Source organism: Ascaphus truei, unplaced genomic scaffold, assembly GCF_040206685.1.
Source record: "Ascaphus truei isolate aAscTru1 unplaced genomic scaffold, aAscTru1.hap1 HAP1_SCAFFOLD_502, whole genome shotgun sequence".
Classification (NCBI taxonomy): domain Eukaryota; kingdom Metazoa; phylum Chordata; class Amphibia; order Anura; family Ascaphidae; genus Ascaphus; species Ascaphus truei.
The window spans coordinates 95,485-113,319 of record NW_027456833.1 but is presented as its reverse complement, the minus strand read 5'-3'; the positions used below and the strand labels follow the sequence as shown (position 1 = coordinate 113,319).

The following is a 17,835-nucleotide window of genomic DNA, read 5'->3' as shown; positions in this document are numbered from 1 at the left end:
GGCGGGGGAGGAATGTGCGGGGGAGGTGTGTGCGGGGGAGGTGTGCGCGGGGGAGATGTGTGGGGGGAGATGTGCGCGGGAGATGTGCGCGGGGAGATGTGTCCGGAAGTGTGGGGGGAGATGTGCGCGGGAGGTGTGCGCGGGGAGATGTGTCCGGAAGTGTGGGGGGAGATGTGCGCGGGGGAGGTGTGCGCGGGGGAGATGTGTGGGAGGAGATGTGCGCGGGAGATGTGCGTGGGGAGATGTGTCCGGAAGTGTGGGGGGAGATGTGCGCGGGAGATGTGCGCGGGGGAGGTGTGCGCGGGGGGAGATGTGCGCGGGAGATGTGCCCGGGAGGTGTGCGCGGGAGGTGTGCGCGGGGGAGGTGTGCGTGGGGGAGATGTGTGGGGGGAGATGTGCGCGGGGGAGGTGTGCGTGGGGGGAGATGTGTGGGGGGAGATGTGCGCGGGAGATGTGCGCGGGAGGTGTGCGCGGGGGAGGTGTGCGTGGGGGAGATGTGCGCGGGAGGTGTGCGCGGGAGGTGTGCGCGGGGGAGGTGTGCGTGGGGGAGATGTGTGGGGGGAGATGTGCGCGGGGGAGGTGTGCGTGGGGGGAGATGTGTGGGGGGAGATGTGTGGGGGGAGATGTGTGGGGGGAGATGTGCGCGGGAGATGTGCCCGGGAGGTGTGCGCGGGAGGTGTGCGCGGGGGAGGTGTGCGTGGGGGAGATGTGTGGGGGGAGATGTGTGGGGGGAGATGTGCGCGGGAGATGTGCGCGGGGGAGGTGTGCGTGGGGGAGATGTGTGGGGGGAGATGTGCGCGGGAGGTGTGCGCGGGAGTTGTGTCCGGAAGTGTGGGGGGAGATGTGCGCGGGAGATGTGCCCGGGAGGTGTGCGCGGGAGGTGTGTCCGGAAGTGTGGGGGGAGATGTGCGCGGGAGATGTGCGCGGGAGGTGTGCGCGGGAGGTGTGTCCGGAAGTGTGGGGGGAGATGTGCGCAGGAGATGTGCGCGGGAGGTGTGTGCGGGAGGTGAGTGGGGGGAGATGTGTCCGGAAGTGTGGGGGGAGATGTGCGCGGGAGAGGTGCGCGGGGGAGGTGCGCGCGGGAGATGTGCGCGAGGGAGGTGTGCGCGGGGGAGGTGTTAGCGGGGGAGGTGTGCGCAGGGGAGATGTGTGGGGGAGATGTGTGGGGGAGATGTGCGCGGGAGGTGTGCGCGGGGGAGATGTGTCCGGAAGTGTGGGGGGAGGTGTGCGCGGGAGGTGTGCGCGGGGGGTGTGCGCAGAGGTCCAGACAGGGAGACAGATTTTTTGCCGAAAAATATAGGCTTTTTATTAGCCAACTTTTTAACATAAACAGCCGCTTCTATTCAGCAAAAACAGGGCTAAAGTAAAACACCACAACAGGCCGAACTCCTGCAGCGAGCACTGATTACACGTCACGGGAGCGCGGCGCTTACACCTTTATACCGGGATCACATCACTGAGCAAAACCAAGGAGTAAAACATACTGCGAGTTATTCCTTAGAAACAGGCGTACACACCGCGGGTTATTATAAAACATCACGAAATGGAATTGCGATATATACCCCGTGATCCTCTCGAATGTTTTGCGGCAGGCTAGCGAGACGCACCGGAGTAACGCCGCAGGGTCCCTGCTGTGCGAGTCCTACCGGGGTCTGCCTGCCTGTGAGAGGCGCGCAGTAAGAGGCTGAATCAGTCACTGTAACTGCGCGCCTCTCACAGCCGATCGCGGGGGTTTTATTTACATTCTAACATTACAGCAATGTTCTTCATAAGTTCAGGGCAGCGCCAGCGTTCACATCAGCGTCATGAAAGAAACAATAGAAACAACATAGAGTAGTACGCGAAGTCCTGGCGATCCCTCTACGCAGCCCGTCCGCCCTCAACTTCACTCAGCCGGAAGTGGCGTAGACGAGAGCCGAGACGCGGAAGTGAGCTTCATAGCGCGTGTACCGGTGAATTGGTTATACAGCAGTCGGGATTTCTTACCACGAATTGCCATTATGTACTAAATTATCTTTCATTATTTTCCTGGGTACCCCAACTACGGATGGGAAGAAGTCACTAACAAAGAGGTGTTTACATGTGGAGTTCCTGATCCATTGCTCTAGTCAGAGAGAGAAGTTTCTCTGTACTGCTTTATTGGAAAGGAGAAAAGTCTGAGTGGAATTACTATTCACTTAAACAGCATCCAACCTGGTTGAAATTGTACCACACTGTGTCGTTTCTATTGTTTCTTTCATGACGCTGATGGCTGATGACACTGGCGCTCCCCTGAACTTATGAAGAATATTGGGATCCAACAGACTAAAGAACAGTCTTTTAAAGGGCTCTGAGCAGCTTTTCAATTAGCTCTATACACTGGGTGGTGTAAAGGATTTATTGTAGACTCAAAAGTCACCATATATTCACTAATTGATCACAGTTCACGCAAATATATTTTAAGTCACTTTATTATATTTTTATAGAAGTTTTTCTTTATCACTATTTTGGACACTGTGCACTAAGTAAGCGCCGTCACAATCATTTTTTTTCTCTGATTACAGTAATGTAGCAGGGGGTCTCCGGAGCTGAACCGCATTGATTTCAGGTCCGGGGACCCCCTACTTCCAGAGTTACAGGCCCCGTTATGGGGTGCCAGTATCCCCATGTTAAAATCCTGAGTCACGTGATCATGGGATCTAAACAAAGCAGAGGGATACCGGCACCCCATAACGGGACCCGTATCTCGGGAAGTAGGGGGTCCCCGAGGCTGAAATCAACTTTGTTCAGCTCAGAAGACCCCCTGCTTCCACACACAAGTATCAAACACCCCCCTCCAAATAAAAAAATCATTACCTTAGCGGGTAGCTGCTAAGGTAATGAAGCTTCTTACATTTTATTTTTATTCATAGTGTGCGTGAGCAGGGGGTCTCGTGAGCTGAACAAAGTTGATTTCAGCCTCGGGGACCCCTTACTTTCCGAGTTACAGGCCCTGTTATGGGGTGCCGGTATCCCCACCATGTTAAAATCCACGTGGGATGTACTGTAAACAAAGCAGAGGGATACTGGCACCCCATATCAGGGCCTGTATCTCGGGAAGTAGGGGGTCCCCGAGGCTGAAAATCAACTTTGTTCAGCTCACGAAACCCCCTGCTCCCACACACAATAAATAAAAATAAAAATGTAAGCAGCTTCATTACCTTAGCGGCCATGCAATGCCCGCTAAGGCAATGAAGGGGTTAAGGCACAGTACTGTAGCATATTACATTACAATATGTACTGTACTGTACTACCCACCCACTAATATACATTGTTGTTCTGCAGCCGTAACTGGACCAGTCATATCTGGTACTGATATTGTTCTGCAGTTGTATCTGAACATGTAACTTCTGCCAGAGGTACAGTGGCATATGGACCTATTGTAGTTTTTGCTACATTTTCACCTGTTGTAGCCACTTCTTTCGGTTCAGATCCAGTCAGTGATGTTTGTTTGGACTCTGCGGATCCTTGCTACCCACTAGTACTTTTTCTGGTTTTCCTTTGTAGACCTTTTCTTTCAGCTGTACTGATACACTTTGTAATCCCCCCCCCCCCATGTCTGTGCAGGTGCAGGATGTGACTCTGGAGATCACTGACCTCCTGCAGTGGCTGGACCAGGTGGAAGCACGTTTGTCCTTCTCCAAACCAGGGTGGGGGCATCCAGAATCCACGAGGGAGACATTGTCTGAGCACCTGGTGAGATAGTGGTACTCTGGGTGAGGCCTGGTTGGACACAGTGGTATTGGGGGAGTCTGGCTTGGTCAGACATGGTGGTATTGGGGGAGTGTGGCTTGGGTAGACATGGTGATACTGGGGGAGTGTGGCTTGGTTAGAGATGGTGGTACTGGGGGAGTGTGGCTTGGTTAGAGATGGTGGTACTGGGGGAGTGTGGCTTGGTTGAACATGGTGGTATTGGGGGAGTGTGGCTTGGTTGGACATGGTGATACTGGGGGAGTGTGGCTTGGTTAGAGATGGTGGTACTGGGGGAGTGTGGCTTGGTTGAACATGGTGGTACTGGGGGAGTGTGGCTTGGTTAGAGATGGTGGTACTGGGGGAGTGTGGCTTGGTTAGAGATGGTGGTACTGAGGGAGTGTGGCTTGGTTGAACATGGTGGTACTGGGTGAGTGTGGCTTGGTTGGACATGGTGATACTGGGGGAGTTTGGCTTGGTTAGAGATGGTGGTACTGGGGGAGTGTGGCTTGGTTGAACATGGTGGTACTGGGGGAGTGTGGCTTGGTTAGACATGGTGGTACTGGGTATGTATGGCTTGGTTGAAGATAGTGGTACTGGGGTGATGTGGCCTGTTTGGAGATAGTGGTACAGGGGGGGTTGGCTTGGGTGGAGATATTGGTACTGGGGGAGGGGAGTTGGCTTGGATGGAGATAGTGGTACTGGGGGGGTTGGCTTGGATGGAGATAGTGGTACTGGGGGGGTTGGCTTGGATGGAGATAGTGGTAATAGGGGGGGGGTTGGCTTGGATGGATATAGTGGTACTAGGGGGGGATGGCTTGGATGGGGATAGTGGTATTGGGGGGTTGGCTTGGATGGCGATAGTGGTACTGTGGGGGGGGGAGATGGTTTGGATGGAGATAGTGGTATTGGGGGGGTTGGCTTGGATAGAGATAGTGGTACTTGGGGGGGAGTTGGCTTGGATGGAGATAGTGATACTGTGTGGGGGGGGGGAGATGGCTTGGATGGAGATAGTGGTACTGGGGGGGGTTGGCTTGGATAGAGATAGTGGTACTGGGGGGGGGGGTTTGGCTTGGATAGAGATAGTGGTACCGGGGCGATTGGCTTGGATGGAGATAGTGGTACTGGGGGGGGGGGGGGGTTGGCTTGGATAGAGATAGTGGTACCGGGGTGATTGGCTTGGATGGAGATAGTGGTACTGGGGGGGAGGCGGTTGGCTTGGATGGAGATAGTGGTACGGGGGTGGGGTTGGCTTGGATGGAGATAGTGGTACTGGGGCGGCGGGTTGGCTTGGATAGAGATAGTGGTACGGGGGCGATTGGCTTGGATGGAGATAGTGGTACTGGGAGGGGGGGGTGGGAGTTGGCTTGGATGGAGATAGTGGTACGGGGGGGGAGTTGGCTTGGATGGAGATAGTGGTACGGGGGGGAGTTGGCTTGGATGGAGATAATGGTATTGGGGGGGGGGGGTGGGAGTTGGCTTGGATGGAGGGGGGAATCTCACACTCCCTCTGACTGCATGAGAGTAACTCTCCAGTGTGTGAGACTCCCTCTGTCTGTATGAGACTGTCTCTCCAGTGTCTGACTCCCTCTGTCTGTATGAGACTGTCTCTCCAGTGTGTAAGACTCCCTCTGACTGCATGAGAGTAACTCTCCAGTGTGTGAGACTCCCTCTGTCTGTATGAGACTGTCTCTCCAGTGTGTGAGACTCCCTCTGTCTGTATGAGACTGTCTCTCCAGTGTGTGAGACTCCCTCTGTCTGTATGAGACTGTCTCTCCAGTGTGTGAGACTCCCTCTGACTGTATGAGACTGTCTCTCCAGTGTGTGAGACTCCCTCTGACTGTATGAGACAGTATCTCCAGTGTGTGAGACTCCCTCTGACTGCATGAGAGTAACTCTCCAGTGTGTGAGACTCCCTCTGTCTGTATGAGACTGTCTCTCCAGTGTGTGAGACTCCCTCTGTCTGTATGAGACTGTCTCTCCAGTGTGTAAGACTCCCTCTGACTGCATGAGAGTAACTCTCCAGTGTGTGAGACTCCCTCTGTCTGTATGATACTGTCTCTCCAGTGTGTGAGACTCCCTCTGACTGTATGAGACTGTCTCTCCAGTGTGTGAGACTCCCTCTGTCTGTATGAGACTGTCTCTCCAGTGTGTGAGACTCCCTCTGACTGTATGAGACTGTCTCTCCAGTGTGTGAGACTCCCTCTGTCTGTATGAGACTGTCTCTCCAGTGTGTGAGACTCCCTCTGACTGTATGAGACTGTCTCTCCAGTGTGTGAGACTCCCTCTGTCTGTATGAGACTGTCTCTCCAGTGTGTGAGACTCCCTCTGACTGTATGAGACTGTCTCTCCAGTGTGTGAGACTCCCTCTGTCTGTATGAGACTGTCTCTCCAGTGTGTGAGACTCCCTCTGTCTGTATGAGACTGTCTCTCCAGTGTGTGAGACTCCCTCGGTCTGTATGAGACAGTATCTCCAGTGTGTGAGACTCCCTCTGACTGCATGAGAGTAACTCTCCAGTGTGTGAGACTCCCTCTGTCTGTATGAGACTGTCTCTCCAGTGTCTGACTCCATCTGTCTGTATGAGACTGTCTCTCCAATGTGTGAGACTCCCTCGGTCTGTATGAGACAGTATCTCCAGTGTGTAAGACTCCCTCTGACTGCATGAGAGTAACTCTCCAGTGTGTGAGACTCCCTCTGTCTGTATGAGACTGTCTCTCCAGTGTCTGACTCCATCTGTCTGTATGAGACTGTCTCTCCAGTGTGTGAGACTCCCTCGGTCTGTATGAGACAGTATCTCCAGTGTGTAAGACTCCCTCTGACTGCATGAGAGTAACTCTCCAGTGTGTGAGACTCCCTCTGTCTGTATGATACTGTCTCTCCAGTGTGTGAGACTCCCTCTGACTGTATGAGACTGTCTCTCCAGTGTGTGAGACTCCCTCTGTCTGTATGAGACTGTCTCTCCAGTGTGTGAGACTCCCTCTGACTGTATGAGACTGTCTCTCCAGTGTGTGAGACTCCCTCTGTCTGTATGAGACTGTCTCTCCAGTGTGTGAGACTCCCTCTGTCTGTATGAGACTGTCTCTCCAGTGTGTGAGACTCCCTCGGTCTGTATGAGACAGTATCTCCAGTGTGTGAGACTCCCTCTGACTGCATGAGAGTAACTCTCCAGTGTGTGAGACTCCCTCTGTCTGTATGAGACTCTCTCCAGTGTCTGACTCCCTCTGTCTGTATGAGACTGTCTCTCCAGTGTGTGAGACTCCCTCGGTCTGTATGAGACAGTATCTCCAGTGTGTAAGACTCCCTCTGACTGCATGAGAGTAACTCTCCAGTGTGTGAGACTCCCTCTGTCTGTATGATACTGTCTCTCCAGTGTGTGAGACTCCCTCTGACTGTATGAGACTGTCTCTCCAGTGTGTGAGACTCCCTCTGACTGTATGAGACTGTCTCTCCAGTGTGTGACTCCCTCTGTCTGTATGAGACTGTCTCTCCAGTGTGTGAGACTCCCTCTGACTGTATGAGACTGTCTCTCCAGTGTGTGACTTCCTCTGACTGCATGGGACTAACTCTCCAGTGTGTGAGACTCCCTCTGTCTGTATGAGACTGTCTCTCCAATGTGTGAGACTCCCTATATCTGTATGAGACTGTCTCTCCAGTGTGTAAGACTCCCTCTGACTGTATGAGACTGTCTCTCCAGTGTGTGAGACTGTCTCTGAATGCATGGGACTGTCTCTCCAATGTGCGAGACTCCCTCTGAATGCATGAGACTGTCTCCAATGTGTGAGACTCCCTCTGACTGTATGAGACTGTCTCTCCAATGTGTGAGACTCCCTCTGAATACATGTGACTGTCTCTCCAATGTGCGAGACTCCTTGTGAATGCCTGAGACTGTCGCTCCAATGTGCGAGACTCCTTGTGAATGCCTGAGACTGTCTCTCCATTGTGTGAGATTGTCTCTCCAGTGTTTGAAACTGTCTCTGAATGCATGAGACAGGCTCTCCATTGTGCGAGACTCCGTCTCAATACATGAGACTGTCTCTCCAGTGTGTGAGACTCTCTCTGACTGTATGAGACTGTCTCTCCAGTGTGTGAGACTGTCTCTGAATACATGAGACTGTCTCTCCAGTGTGTGAGACTCTTTGACTCCCGGCCAGTGGGAGAAACTCACCACGTTCATGCTCTGTGCACTCCACTCTCCTCTGCCTTCATCAGGAGCTGTGCAAAGACATGGAGTCCAAGCAGCACACGTATAACAGTGTGAGAGACCGTCTCCAGCGCCTGCTGGCCTCCTGCCCACTGCCACGTGGCTCCAGCGCTGAGCACCACTGCCACGTGGCTCCAGCGCTGAGCACCAGCTCCGGATACTGGAGCAGAAGTGGGAGCGCGTGTATACCACGGTGCAGGAGAGAAAGGTGAATTCTTTATAGCTGCTGGTCAATGGGGCCAGTCTTTGTAATAGCGTTCTGGGTGCATCAGGGTCAAATGTCCGGGACACTGCAGGCAAAGTGACCGGGGGCACCTATTGGGGACCGGATATGCTCCCCTGGAACACGTTGGGAACACATTGCTGCTCTCTCACAGGTTACATCTATGTATATACCTACAATGTAGCCGGGTTGTGGTCGTATATACAGTAATATGACTTATGAAGCATTGCAAATGGCCTGGTTGTGTTAACATTGTGTTGCTGTGTTGGTTGTAACATGGCCTGGATGTTTTAAGGTTGTGTCGTTGTGCCGCAGGTGAGGTTGTCAGACGGGCTGGTTGTGTTAACGTTGTGTTGAGTGGGTTGTAAGACATGCTGGTTGTGTTAACGTTGTGTTGGTGTGCCGCAGGTGAGGATGTCAGTCGGGCTGGTTGTGTTAGCGTTGTGTTGCGTGGGTTGTCAGACGGGCTGGTTGTGTTAACGTTGTATTGTTGTGCCGCAGGTGCGGTTGTCAGACGGGCTGGTTGTGTTAACGTTGTGTTGTTGTGACGCAGGTGAGGTTGTCGGACGGCCTGGCTGTAGTCACAGAATTTCACAACACGATGCAGGAGTTATCGCTGTGGATCGGGCAGGCGGAGGGACGCCAAACAGCCGCGGGTCCTCCCAGTGTCATCTTGGAAACCGTGACCAATCAGATTCAAGAGCACAAGGTGTGTGCGTATATATACACGTACACTACAGTCCACAACACATCACACCCTAATATGGCACTGTACTAAGGAACAATGCAGAAGAGCAACAATGAACACCCCAATTCACTCAAACACAACGTAACAGCCACAGCTGGACAACATAATAGAGTGCACTCTAACACACAGTTCAGACACAATTTAAACGCCTGTACTCACAACATACTCTTGGACAGCACAATCATTTGAAACCGACAGAATAACAACACAATGTCCACTCGAGCAACACAACCATTCCACACAGAGGCCAAAGTGTGATGTTGCAGATGTAACCCCTCTTTAATGCCTCAGACTAACACCCGCTGCTGAGGTGGGGGCCTGCGTCCTCCTCTGTGACAGGCCACACGTGGTTTTAGGGCAGACTACGGGAGACAGACTGCAGCAGTGTTTATACAGAAAGTAGCAATGGGCCCTCTGGTACGTTATGATCCTTAACAGAAGGATCACTATATACATTCACATCACAATGGTAACACAACACTCCCCACTAACCGCTGCACAGGTGTGTGTCACTATCGTTACTGAGGCCACCCTATCCTGGGTATCACAGCCTGTGTGACGGTGCCGGCGCCCCGTTGGAGCTCTTAACTGCGTACTACTGTAGCAGGCCTGTACTTCACACAAAGCTCGGGCTCCCCTGTGTGCTGCTCCCATTGTGCATCCCCTCTGATGGTGCAAGTTCCTCCTGCTGCGCTCACTTCGATATTCCCTGGGACTCGCGGCGATGGTAACTGCTCTCCCTCCAGCCACTCACACAGGCGGAACGTAGACTGGCCCCCGGCGGTCAGCCCTGAGATCTCTCACAGGAATGCAGATCTGCTGTAGCAGTGCTCCCCCTGCAGCTCTGCCCCTGCGTGTCCTGCCGCGGACTCTTAGGCCTTGACCCCGCTGCCTACTACAGCGCCCGCTGTGGCGGACGCTGCACGGACGAGAGCCCTCCCCTCAATGGCGCCGAGCCCGCTGCGAGGGGGGGCCGCAGCGCTGGGGCGAGAGCTGCTCCTGCTCTCAATAGAATTGAGAGCAGGACTCGCGTCGAGCGATACGGCACGCCCCCCGGCGGTTCAGCCAATGAGGGCGAACCTGCCGGGTGACGTCATGGCCGCGCCCCTGTCACTCCCCCGCCACGCCCCCCAGCCCCCCGGTCTCTCTTCCTGCAGCTCCCTGCAGACCAGGTAATCGGCTGCACGCGCCGCCAATCTCGCGCGCGCGCGTTGCAGCGGAGATACCGGGGCCTTAGCCTTAGAGGGCTCCTTCTTTAGTCTCGCCTCTCCAGAGTCCAGTCTCATTGGCTGAGACCCTGTCCATCACCTGTGACCTCCTCCTGTACCTGGAATGGCTCCCTGCTGCAGCACAGCAGGCTGGGAGTTGTAGTTTCCAGACACCGGGCAGTGTGTGTGTGTCTGTGTGTGTGTGTGTGTGTGTGTGTGTGTGTCAGCTGTGTCTGTGTGTCTGTGTGTCTGTGTGTCTGTGTGTGTGTCAGCTGTCTGCACTTACAAGGGGATTACACAGGCAACTACTACTTATTTATTCTAAGAAGACAGTTCAGTTCTTAACGAGTTACTATATCCCCTCAGCTGAGAAGAAGCAGGTCTGGGGGCGGGTGAAGGTATCTCTGCCCTTCCTTTGACATTGGTGGGTGAAGGTATCTCTGCCCTTCCTTTGGCATTGGTGGGTGAAGGTATCTCTGCCCTTCCTTTGGCATTGGTGGGTGAAGGTATCTCTGCCCTTCCTTTGGCATTGGTGGGTGAAGGTATCTCTCCCCTTCCTTTGACATTGGCGGGTGAAGGTATCTCTGCCCTTCCTTTGACATTGGCGGGTGAAGGTATCTCTGCCCTTCCTTTGGCATTGGCGGGTGAAGGTATCTCTGCCCTTCCTTTGGCATTTCCCGAGACACGGTATCAACATACGTTTCAATTAAATGCGTACGGTATGACATTTCCACCCCTGTTATGGGGTTAAATAGATAGGATGCGATTTGGGGGTTAAATATCTATAAAATGGTTAAAGGGAAAGGGCGATTTTAACCAAAAAAACACCCTATTTTAAAAAAAAAAAAAAAACTAAACTTAACACTCGTCCAGTGTCATCCACATCGCCCAGTCCAGCTTTTGTTTTTTTTTTTTATTTCAAACATTTTTTTATTGTTTGTGTGGTATCCCATCAAAACTTTGAAACAGGACGAACAATGTGCATACAATTCATCTGAACAATAGAACTATCTTTTTTGGCATTTGAACATATATTCTGACCATAAGGTCTTAAGACATTTCATTTAAGCCATCAGAAACTCCATCTTATCTTTAGAACATTTAAATACTTCTGGGCCTCCAATCGGGAGGCCACTACCTTCAAAGTTTCTAAGTGCTTTATTACTTGCTTTATTGCTCCCTTTTGGTAAAAAAAAATACCCATTATAATTGGAAACGTAACGATTCTCTACTAAATTTGCCGGAAGTAGAGAACACAATAAAATTGAAAATAATGGAATACTTCTTCATAAATAAAAGGTTCAGTTGTTTCTCCGACAACTCTATGGCAAGCCCATAAGGCAACAATCAGACGGTCCAGCTTCTGAAAGCAGGCCCAGCTTCCATGGTGTGCGGCCAAGTGAATTATCAGTCACACACTAAGAAGTCATCTGATTACATATGCATGGGGTATACACGGGGGACATACATTATAACACAGGTCGGACATTTTGGCAGCCATAAGATGGTCTTTAGCCTGTAACATTGGCATTCATCTTGAAAGGTAGGGGAATGGTTGGGCTTAACCCTTAATGTGCTGCCTCTACAGTCACATATCAGTACCGAGTGCCGGGACCTCACGCCGTCACCTACCTCTCCCAGGGTCTCATGCAGGAGATCCAGCTCCACGGGGAGAAGCTGTCCAGCTTGGAGTTGGTCTGCGCCCGTCTGAAGGACGTGAGCCGGAAGCAGGAGGGGGACATGACCCAGAGTCTGGTGCGGAGCGCCCGCGAAAGGCTGGGGAAGGTGCAGGAGAGGGCAGGCGAGAGGGGGCGCAGCCTGGAGGAGGCCAGGAAACAAGCCAAGCAAGTGAGTGTCTGTCTCAGCCTGTGTCACCCGCCCACCTCTCCCCGAGTCTGTGTCACCCGCCCACCTCTCCCCGAGTCTGTGTCACCCGCCCACCTCTCCCCGGGTCTGTGTCACCCGCCCACCTCTCCCTGAGTCTGTGTCACCCACCCACCTCTCCCAGAGTCTGTGTCACCCGCCCACCTCTCCCCGAGTCTGTGTCACCCGCCCACCTCTCCCCGAGTCTGTGTCACCCGCCCACCTCTCCCCGAGTCTGTGTCACCCGCCCACCTCTCCCCGAGTCTGTGTCACCCGCCCACCTCTCCCCGAGTCTGTGTCACCCACCCACCTCTCCCCGAGTCTGTGTCACCCGCCCACCTCTCCCCGAGTCTGTGTCACCCGCCCACCTCTCCCCGGGTCTGTGTCACCCGCCCACCTCTCCCCGAGTCTGTGTCACCCGCCCACCTCGCCCCGAGTCTGTGTCACCCGCCCACCTCTCCCCGAGTCTGTGTCACCCGCCCACCTCTCCCCGAGTCTGTGTCACCCGCCCACCTCTCCCAGAGTCTGTGTCACCCGCCCACCTCTCCCAGAGTCTGTGTCACCCGCCCACCTCTCCCAGAGTCTGTGTCACCCGCCCACCTCTCCCCGAGTCTGTGTCACCCACCCACCTCTCCCAGAGTCTGTGTCACCCGCCCACCTCTCCCAGAGTCTGTGTCACCCGCCCACCTCTCCCAGAGTCTGTGTCACCCGCCCACCTCTCCCAGAGTCTGTGTCACCCGCCCACCTCTCCCAGAGTCTGTGTCACCCGCCCACCTCTCCCAGAGTCTGTGTCACCCGCCCACCTCTCCCAGAGTCTGTGTCACCCGCCCACCTCTCCCAGAGTCTGTGTCACCCGCCCACCTCTCCCAGAGTCTGTGTCACCCGCCCACCTCTCCCAGAGTCTGTGTCACCCGCCCACCTCTCCCAGAGTCTGTGTCACCCGCCCACCTCTCCCAGAGTCTGTGTCACCCGCCCACCTCTCCCAGAGTCTGTGTCACCCGCCCACCTCTCCCAGAGTCTGTGTCACCCGCCCACCTCTCCCAGAGTCTGTGTCACCCGCCCACCTCTCCCAGAGTCTGTGTCACCCGCCCACCTCTCCCAGAGTCTGTGTCAAGAGAGTCTGTGTCACCCGCCCACCTCTCCCAGAGTCTGTGTCACCCGCCCACCTCTCCACGAGTCTGTGTCACCCGCCCACCTCTCCCCGAGTCTGTGTCACCCGCCCACCTCTCCCCGAGTCTGTGTCACCCGCCCACCTCTCCCAGAGTCTGTGTCACCCGCCCACCTCTCCCAGAGTCTGTGTCACCCGCCCACCTCTCCCAGAGTCTGTGTCACCCGCCCACCTCTCCCAGAGTCTGTGTCACCCGCCCACCTCTCCCAGAGTCTGTGTCACCCGCCCACCTCTCCCAGAGTCTGTGTCACCCGCCCACCTCTCCCAGAGTCTGTGTCACCCGCCCACCTCTCCCAGAGTCTGTGTCTATGTCTCACCCGCCCACCTCTCCCTGAGTCTGTCACCCGCCCACCTCTCCCCGAGTCTGTGTCACCCACACCAACCTCTCCCTGAGTCTGTGTCACCCGCCCACCTCTCCCTGAATCTGTGTCACCCGCCCACCTCTCCCTGAGTCTGTGTCACCCGCCCACCTCTCCCTGAATCTGTGTCACCCGCCCACCTCTCCCTGAGTCTGTGTCACCCGCCCACCTCTCCCCGAGTCTGTGTCACCCGCCCACCTCTCCCCGAGTCTGTGTCACCCGCCCACCTCTCCCCGAGCCTGTGTCACCCGCCCACCTCTCCCCGAGTCTGTGTCACCCGCCCACCTCTCCCCGAGTCTGTGTCACCCGCCATCCTCTCCCCGAGTCTGTGTCACCCGCCCACCTCTCCCCGAGCCTGTGTCACCCGCCCACCTCTCCCCGAGTCTGCGTCACCCGCCCACCTCTCCCCGAGTCTGCGTTACCCGCCCACCTCTCCCCGAGTCTGTGTCACCCGCCCACCTCTTCCCGAGTCTGTGTCACCCGCCCACCTCTCCCCGAGTCTGTGTCACCCGCCCACCTCTCCCCGAGTCTGTGTCACCCGCCCACCTCTCCCCGAGTCTGTGTCACCCGCCCACCTCTCCCCGAGTCTGCGTCACCCGCCCACCTCTCCGTGAGTCTGTGTCACCCGCCCACCTCTCCCCGAGTCTGTGTCACCCGCCCACCTCTCCCCGAGTCTGCGTCACCCACACCAACCTCTCCCTGAGTCTGTGTCACCCGCCCACCTCTCCCTGAATCTGTGTCACCCGCCCACCTCTCCCTGAGTCTGTGTCACCCGCCCACCTCTCCCTGAGTCTGTGTCTATGTCTCACCCGCCCACCTCTCCCTGAGTCTGTCACCCGCCCACCTCTCCCTGAGTCTGTTTCTCTGTCTCACCCGCCCACCTCTCTCTGAGTCTGTTTCTCTGTCTCACCAGCCCACCTCTCCCTGAGTCTGTGTCACCCACACCAACCTCTCCCTGAGTCTGTGTCACCCACCCACCTCTCCCTGAATCTGTGTCACCCGCCCACCTCTCCCTGAGTCTGTGTCACCCACCCACCCACCTCTCCCTGAGTCTGTGTCTCTGTCTCACCCGCCCACCTCTCTCTGAGTCTGTTTCTCTGTCTCACCAGCCCACCTCTCTCTGAGTCTGTGTCACCCGCCCACCTCTCCCTGAGTCTGTGTCAAAGTGAGTCTGTGTCACCCGCCCACCTCTCCCTGAGTCTGTGTCACCCGCCCACCTCTCCCTGAGTCTGTGTCACCCTCACCCACCTCTCCCTGAGTCTGTGTCACCCGCCCACCTCTCCCTGAGTCTGTGTCACCCGCCCACCTCTCCCTGAGTCTGTGTCACCCTCACCCACCTCTCCCTGAGTCTGTGTCACCCGCCCACCTCTCCCTGAGTCTGTGTCTCTGTCTCACCCGCCCACCTCTCCCTGAGTCTGTGGCTCTGTCTCTCCCGCCCACCTCTCCCCTGCTCCTGCAGTTCAGCGAGTCTCGTCGCATGTTGTCGGAGTGGCTGCAGGAAGTGGATCAGCGCCTGGACTCACAGCACATAGATACAGCAATGAGCCAGGATCATATCAAACAGCAACTGGGTCTGCACAAGGTACTGTACAACCTTCTCAAGTACACACACCAGTCTCTGCATATCCACAGCCCATTCAGATCACACAGCTTCTCTGCATATGCACAGCCCATTCAGATCACACAGCTTCTCTGCATATCCACAGCCCATTCAGATCACACAGCTTCTCTGCATATCCACAGCCCATTCAGATCACACAGCTTCTCTGCATATCCACAGCCCATTCAGATCACACAGCTTCTCTGCATATGCACAGCCCATTCAGATCACACAGCTTCTCTGCATATCCACAGCCCATTCAGATCACACAGCTTCTCTGCATATCCACAGCCCATTCAGATCACACAGCCACTCTGCATATCCACAGCCCGTTCAGATCACACAGCTTCTCTGCATATCCACAGCACATTCAGATCCCACAGCTTCTCTGCATATCCACAGCACGTTCAGATCACACAGCCACTCTGCATATCCACAGCCCGTTCAGATCACACAGCTTCTCTGCATATCCACAGCCCGTTCAGATCACACAGCTTCTCTGCATATCCACAGCCCATTCAGATCACACAGCTTCTCTGCATATCCACAGCACGTTCAGATCACACAGCTTCTCTGCATATCCACAGCCTATTTAGATCACACAGCTTCTCTGCATATCCACAGCCCGTTCAGATCACACAGCTTCTCTGCATATCCACAGCCTATTTAGATCACACAGCTTCTCTGCATATCCACAGCCCATTCAGATCACACAGCTTCTCTGCATATCCACAGCCCATTCAGATCACACAGCTTCTCTGCATATGCACAGCCCATTCAGATCACACAGCTTCTCTGCATATCCACAGCCCATTCAGATCACACAGCTTCTCTGCATATCCACAGCCCATTCAGATCACACAGCTTCTCTGCATATCCACAGCCCATTCAGATCACACAGCTTCTCTGCATATCCACAGCACGTTCAGATCACACAGCCACTCTGCATATCCACAGCCCGTTCAGATCACACAGCTTCTCTGCATATCCACAGCCCGTTCAGATCACACAGCTTCTCTGCATATCCACAGCCCGTTCAGATCACACAGCTTCTCTGCATATCCACAGCCCGTTCAAATCACACAGCTTCTCTGCATATCCACAGCACGTTCAGATCACACAGCTTCTCTGCATATCCACAGCCCATTCAGATCCCACAGCTTCTCTGCATATCCACAGCACGTTCAGATCACACAGCTTCTCTGCATATCCACAGCCCATTCAGATCACACAGCCACTCTGCATATCCACAGCCCGTTCAGATCACACAGCTTCTCTGCATATCCACAGCCTATTTAGATCACACAGCTTCTCTGCATATCCACAGCCCATTCAGATCACACAGCTTCTCTGCATATCCACAGCCCATTCAGATCACACAGCTTCTCTGCATATCCACAGCCCGTTCAGATCACACAGCCACTCTGCATATCCACAGCCCGTTCAGATCACACAGCTTCTCTGCATATCCACAGCCCGTTCAGATCACACAGCTTCTCTGCATATCCACAGCCTATTTAGATCACACAGCTTCTCTGCATATCCACAGCCCATTCAGATCACACAGCCACTCTGCATATCCACAGCCCGTTCAGATCACACAGCTTCTCTGCATATCCACAGCCTATTTAGATCACACAGCTTCTCTGCATATCCACAGCCCATTCAGATCACACAGCCACTCTGCATATCCACAGCCCGTTCAGATCACACAGCTTCTCTGCATATCCACAGCCTATTTAGATCACACAGCTTCTCTGCATATCCACAGCCCATTCAGATCACACAGCCACTCTGCATATCCACAGCCCGTTCAGATCACACAGCTTCTCTGCATATCCACAGCACGTTCAGATCACACAGCTTCTCTGCATATCCACAGCCCATTCAGATCCCACAGCTTCTCTGCATATCCACAGCACGTTCAGATCACACAGCTTCTCTGCATATCCACAGCCCATTCAGATCACACAGCCACTCTGCATATCCACAGCCCGTTCAGATCACACAGCTTCTCTGCATATCCACAGCCTATTTAGATCACACAGCTTCTCTGCATATCCACAGCCCATTCAGATCACACAGCTTCTCTGCATATCCACAGCCCATTCAGATCACACAGCTTCTCTGCATATCCACAGCCCGTTCAGATCACACAGCCACTCTGCATATCCACAGCCCGTTCAGATCACACAGCTTCTCTGCATATCCACAGCCCGTTCAGATCACACAGCTTCTCTGCATATCCACAGCCTATTTAGATCACACAGCTTCTCTGCATATCCACAGCCCATTCAGATCACACAGCCACTCTGCATATCCACAGCCCGTTCAGATCACACAGCTTCTCTGCATATCCACAGCCTATTTAGATCACACAGCTTCTCTGCATATCCACAGCCCATTCAGATCACACAGCTTCTCTGCATATCCACAGCCCATTCAGATCACACAGCTTCTCTGCATATCCACAGCCCGTTCAGATCACACAGCCACTCTGCATATCCACAGCCCGTTCAGATCACACAGCTTCTCTGCATATCCACAGCCCGTTCAGATCACACAGCTTCTCTGCATATCCACAGCCCATTCAGATCACACAGCTTTTCTGCATATCCACAGCCCATTCAGATCACACAGCTTCTCTGCATATCCACAGCCCATTCAGATCACACAGCTTCTCTGCATATCCACAGCCCGTTCAGATCACACAGCTTCTCTGCATATCCACAGCCCGTTCAGATCACACAGCTCCT

General features: G+C 54.4%; 2 protein-coding genes across 2 annotated transcripts in view; both read left to right on the top strand.

Annotated features, from left to right (window-relative positions):
• Window positions 1-8,032, top strand: part of LOC142484990 (microtubule-actin cross-linking factor 1, isoforms 6/7-like) — a gene marked incomplete at its 3' end in the record, with an annotated part of 162,914 nt that extends 154,882 nt beyond the window's left edge. The window contains exons 21-22 of the mRNA XM_075584226.1: window positions 3,586-3,714; window positions 7,919-8,032. Coding sequence (XP_075440341.1) covers window positions 3,586-3,714; window positions 7,919-8,032 — 243 coding nt within the window. The remainder of the gene's footprint in view (window positions 1-3,585; window positions 3,715-7,918) is intronic.
• A 2-nt stretch (window positions 8,033-8,034) lies between these two features.
• LOC142484991 (microtubule-actin cross-linking factor 1, isoforms 6/7-like) overlaps window positions 8,035-17,835 on the top strand; it is a 94,708-nt gene continuing 84,907 nt past the window's right edge. The window contains exons 1-4 of the mRNA XM_075584228.1: window positions 8,035-8,118; window positions 8,687-8,842; window positions 11,731-11,937; window positions 14,939-15,061. Coding sequence (XP_075440343.1) covers window positions 8,735-8,842; window positions 11,731-11,937; window positions 14,939-15,061 — 438 coding nt within the window. The 5' untranslated portion in view covers window positions 8,035-8,118; window positions 8,687-8,734. The remainder of the gene's footprint in view (window positions 8,119-8,686; window positions 8,843-11,730; window positions 11,938-14,938; window positions 15,062-17,835) is intronic.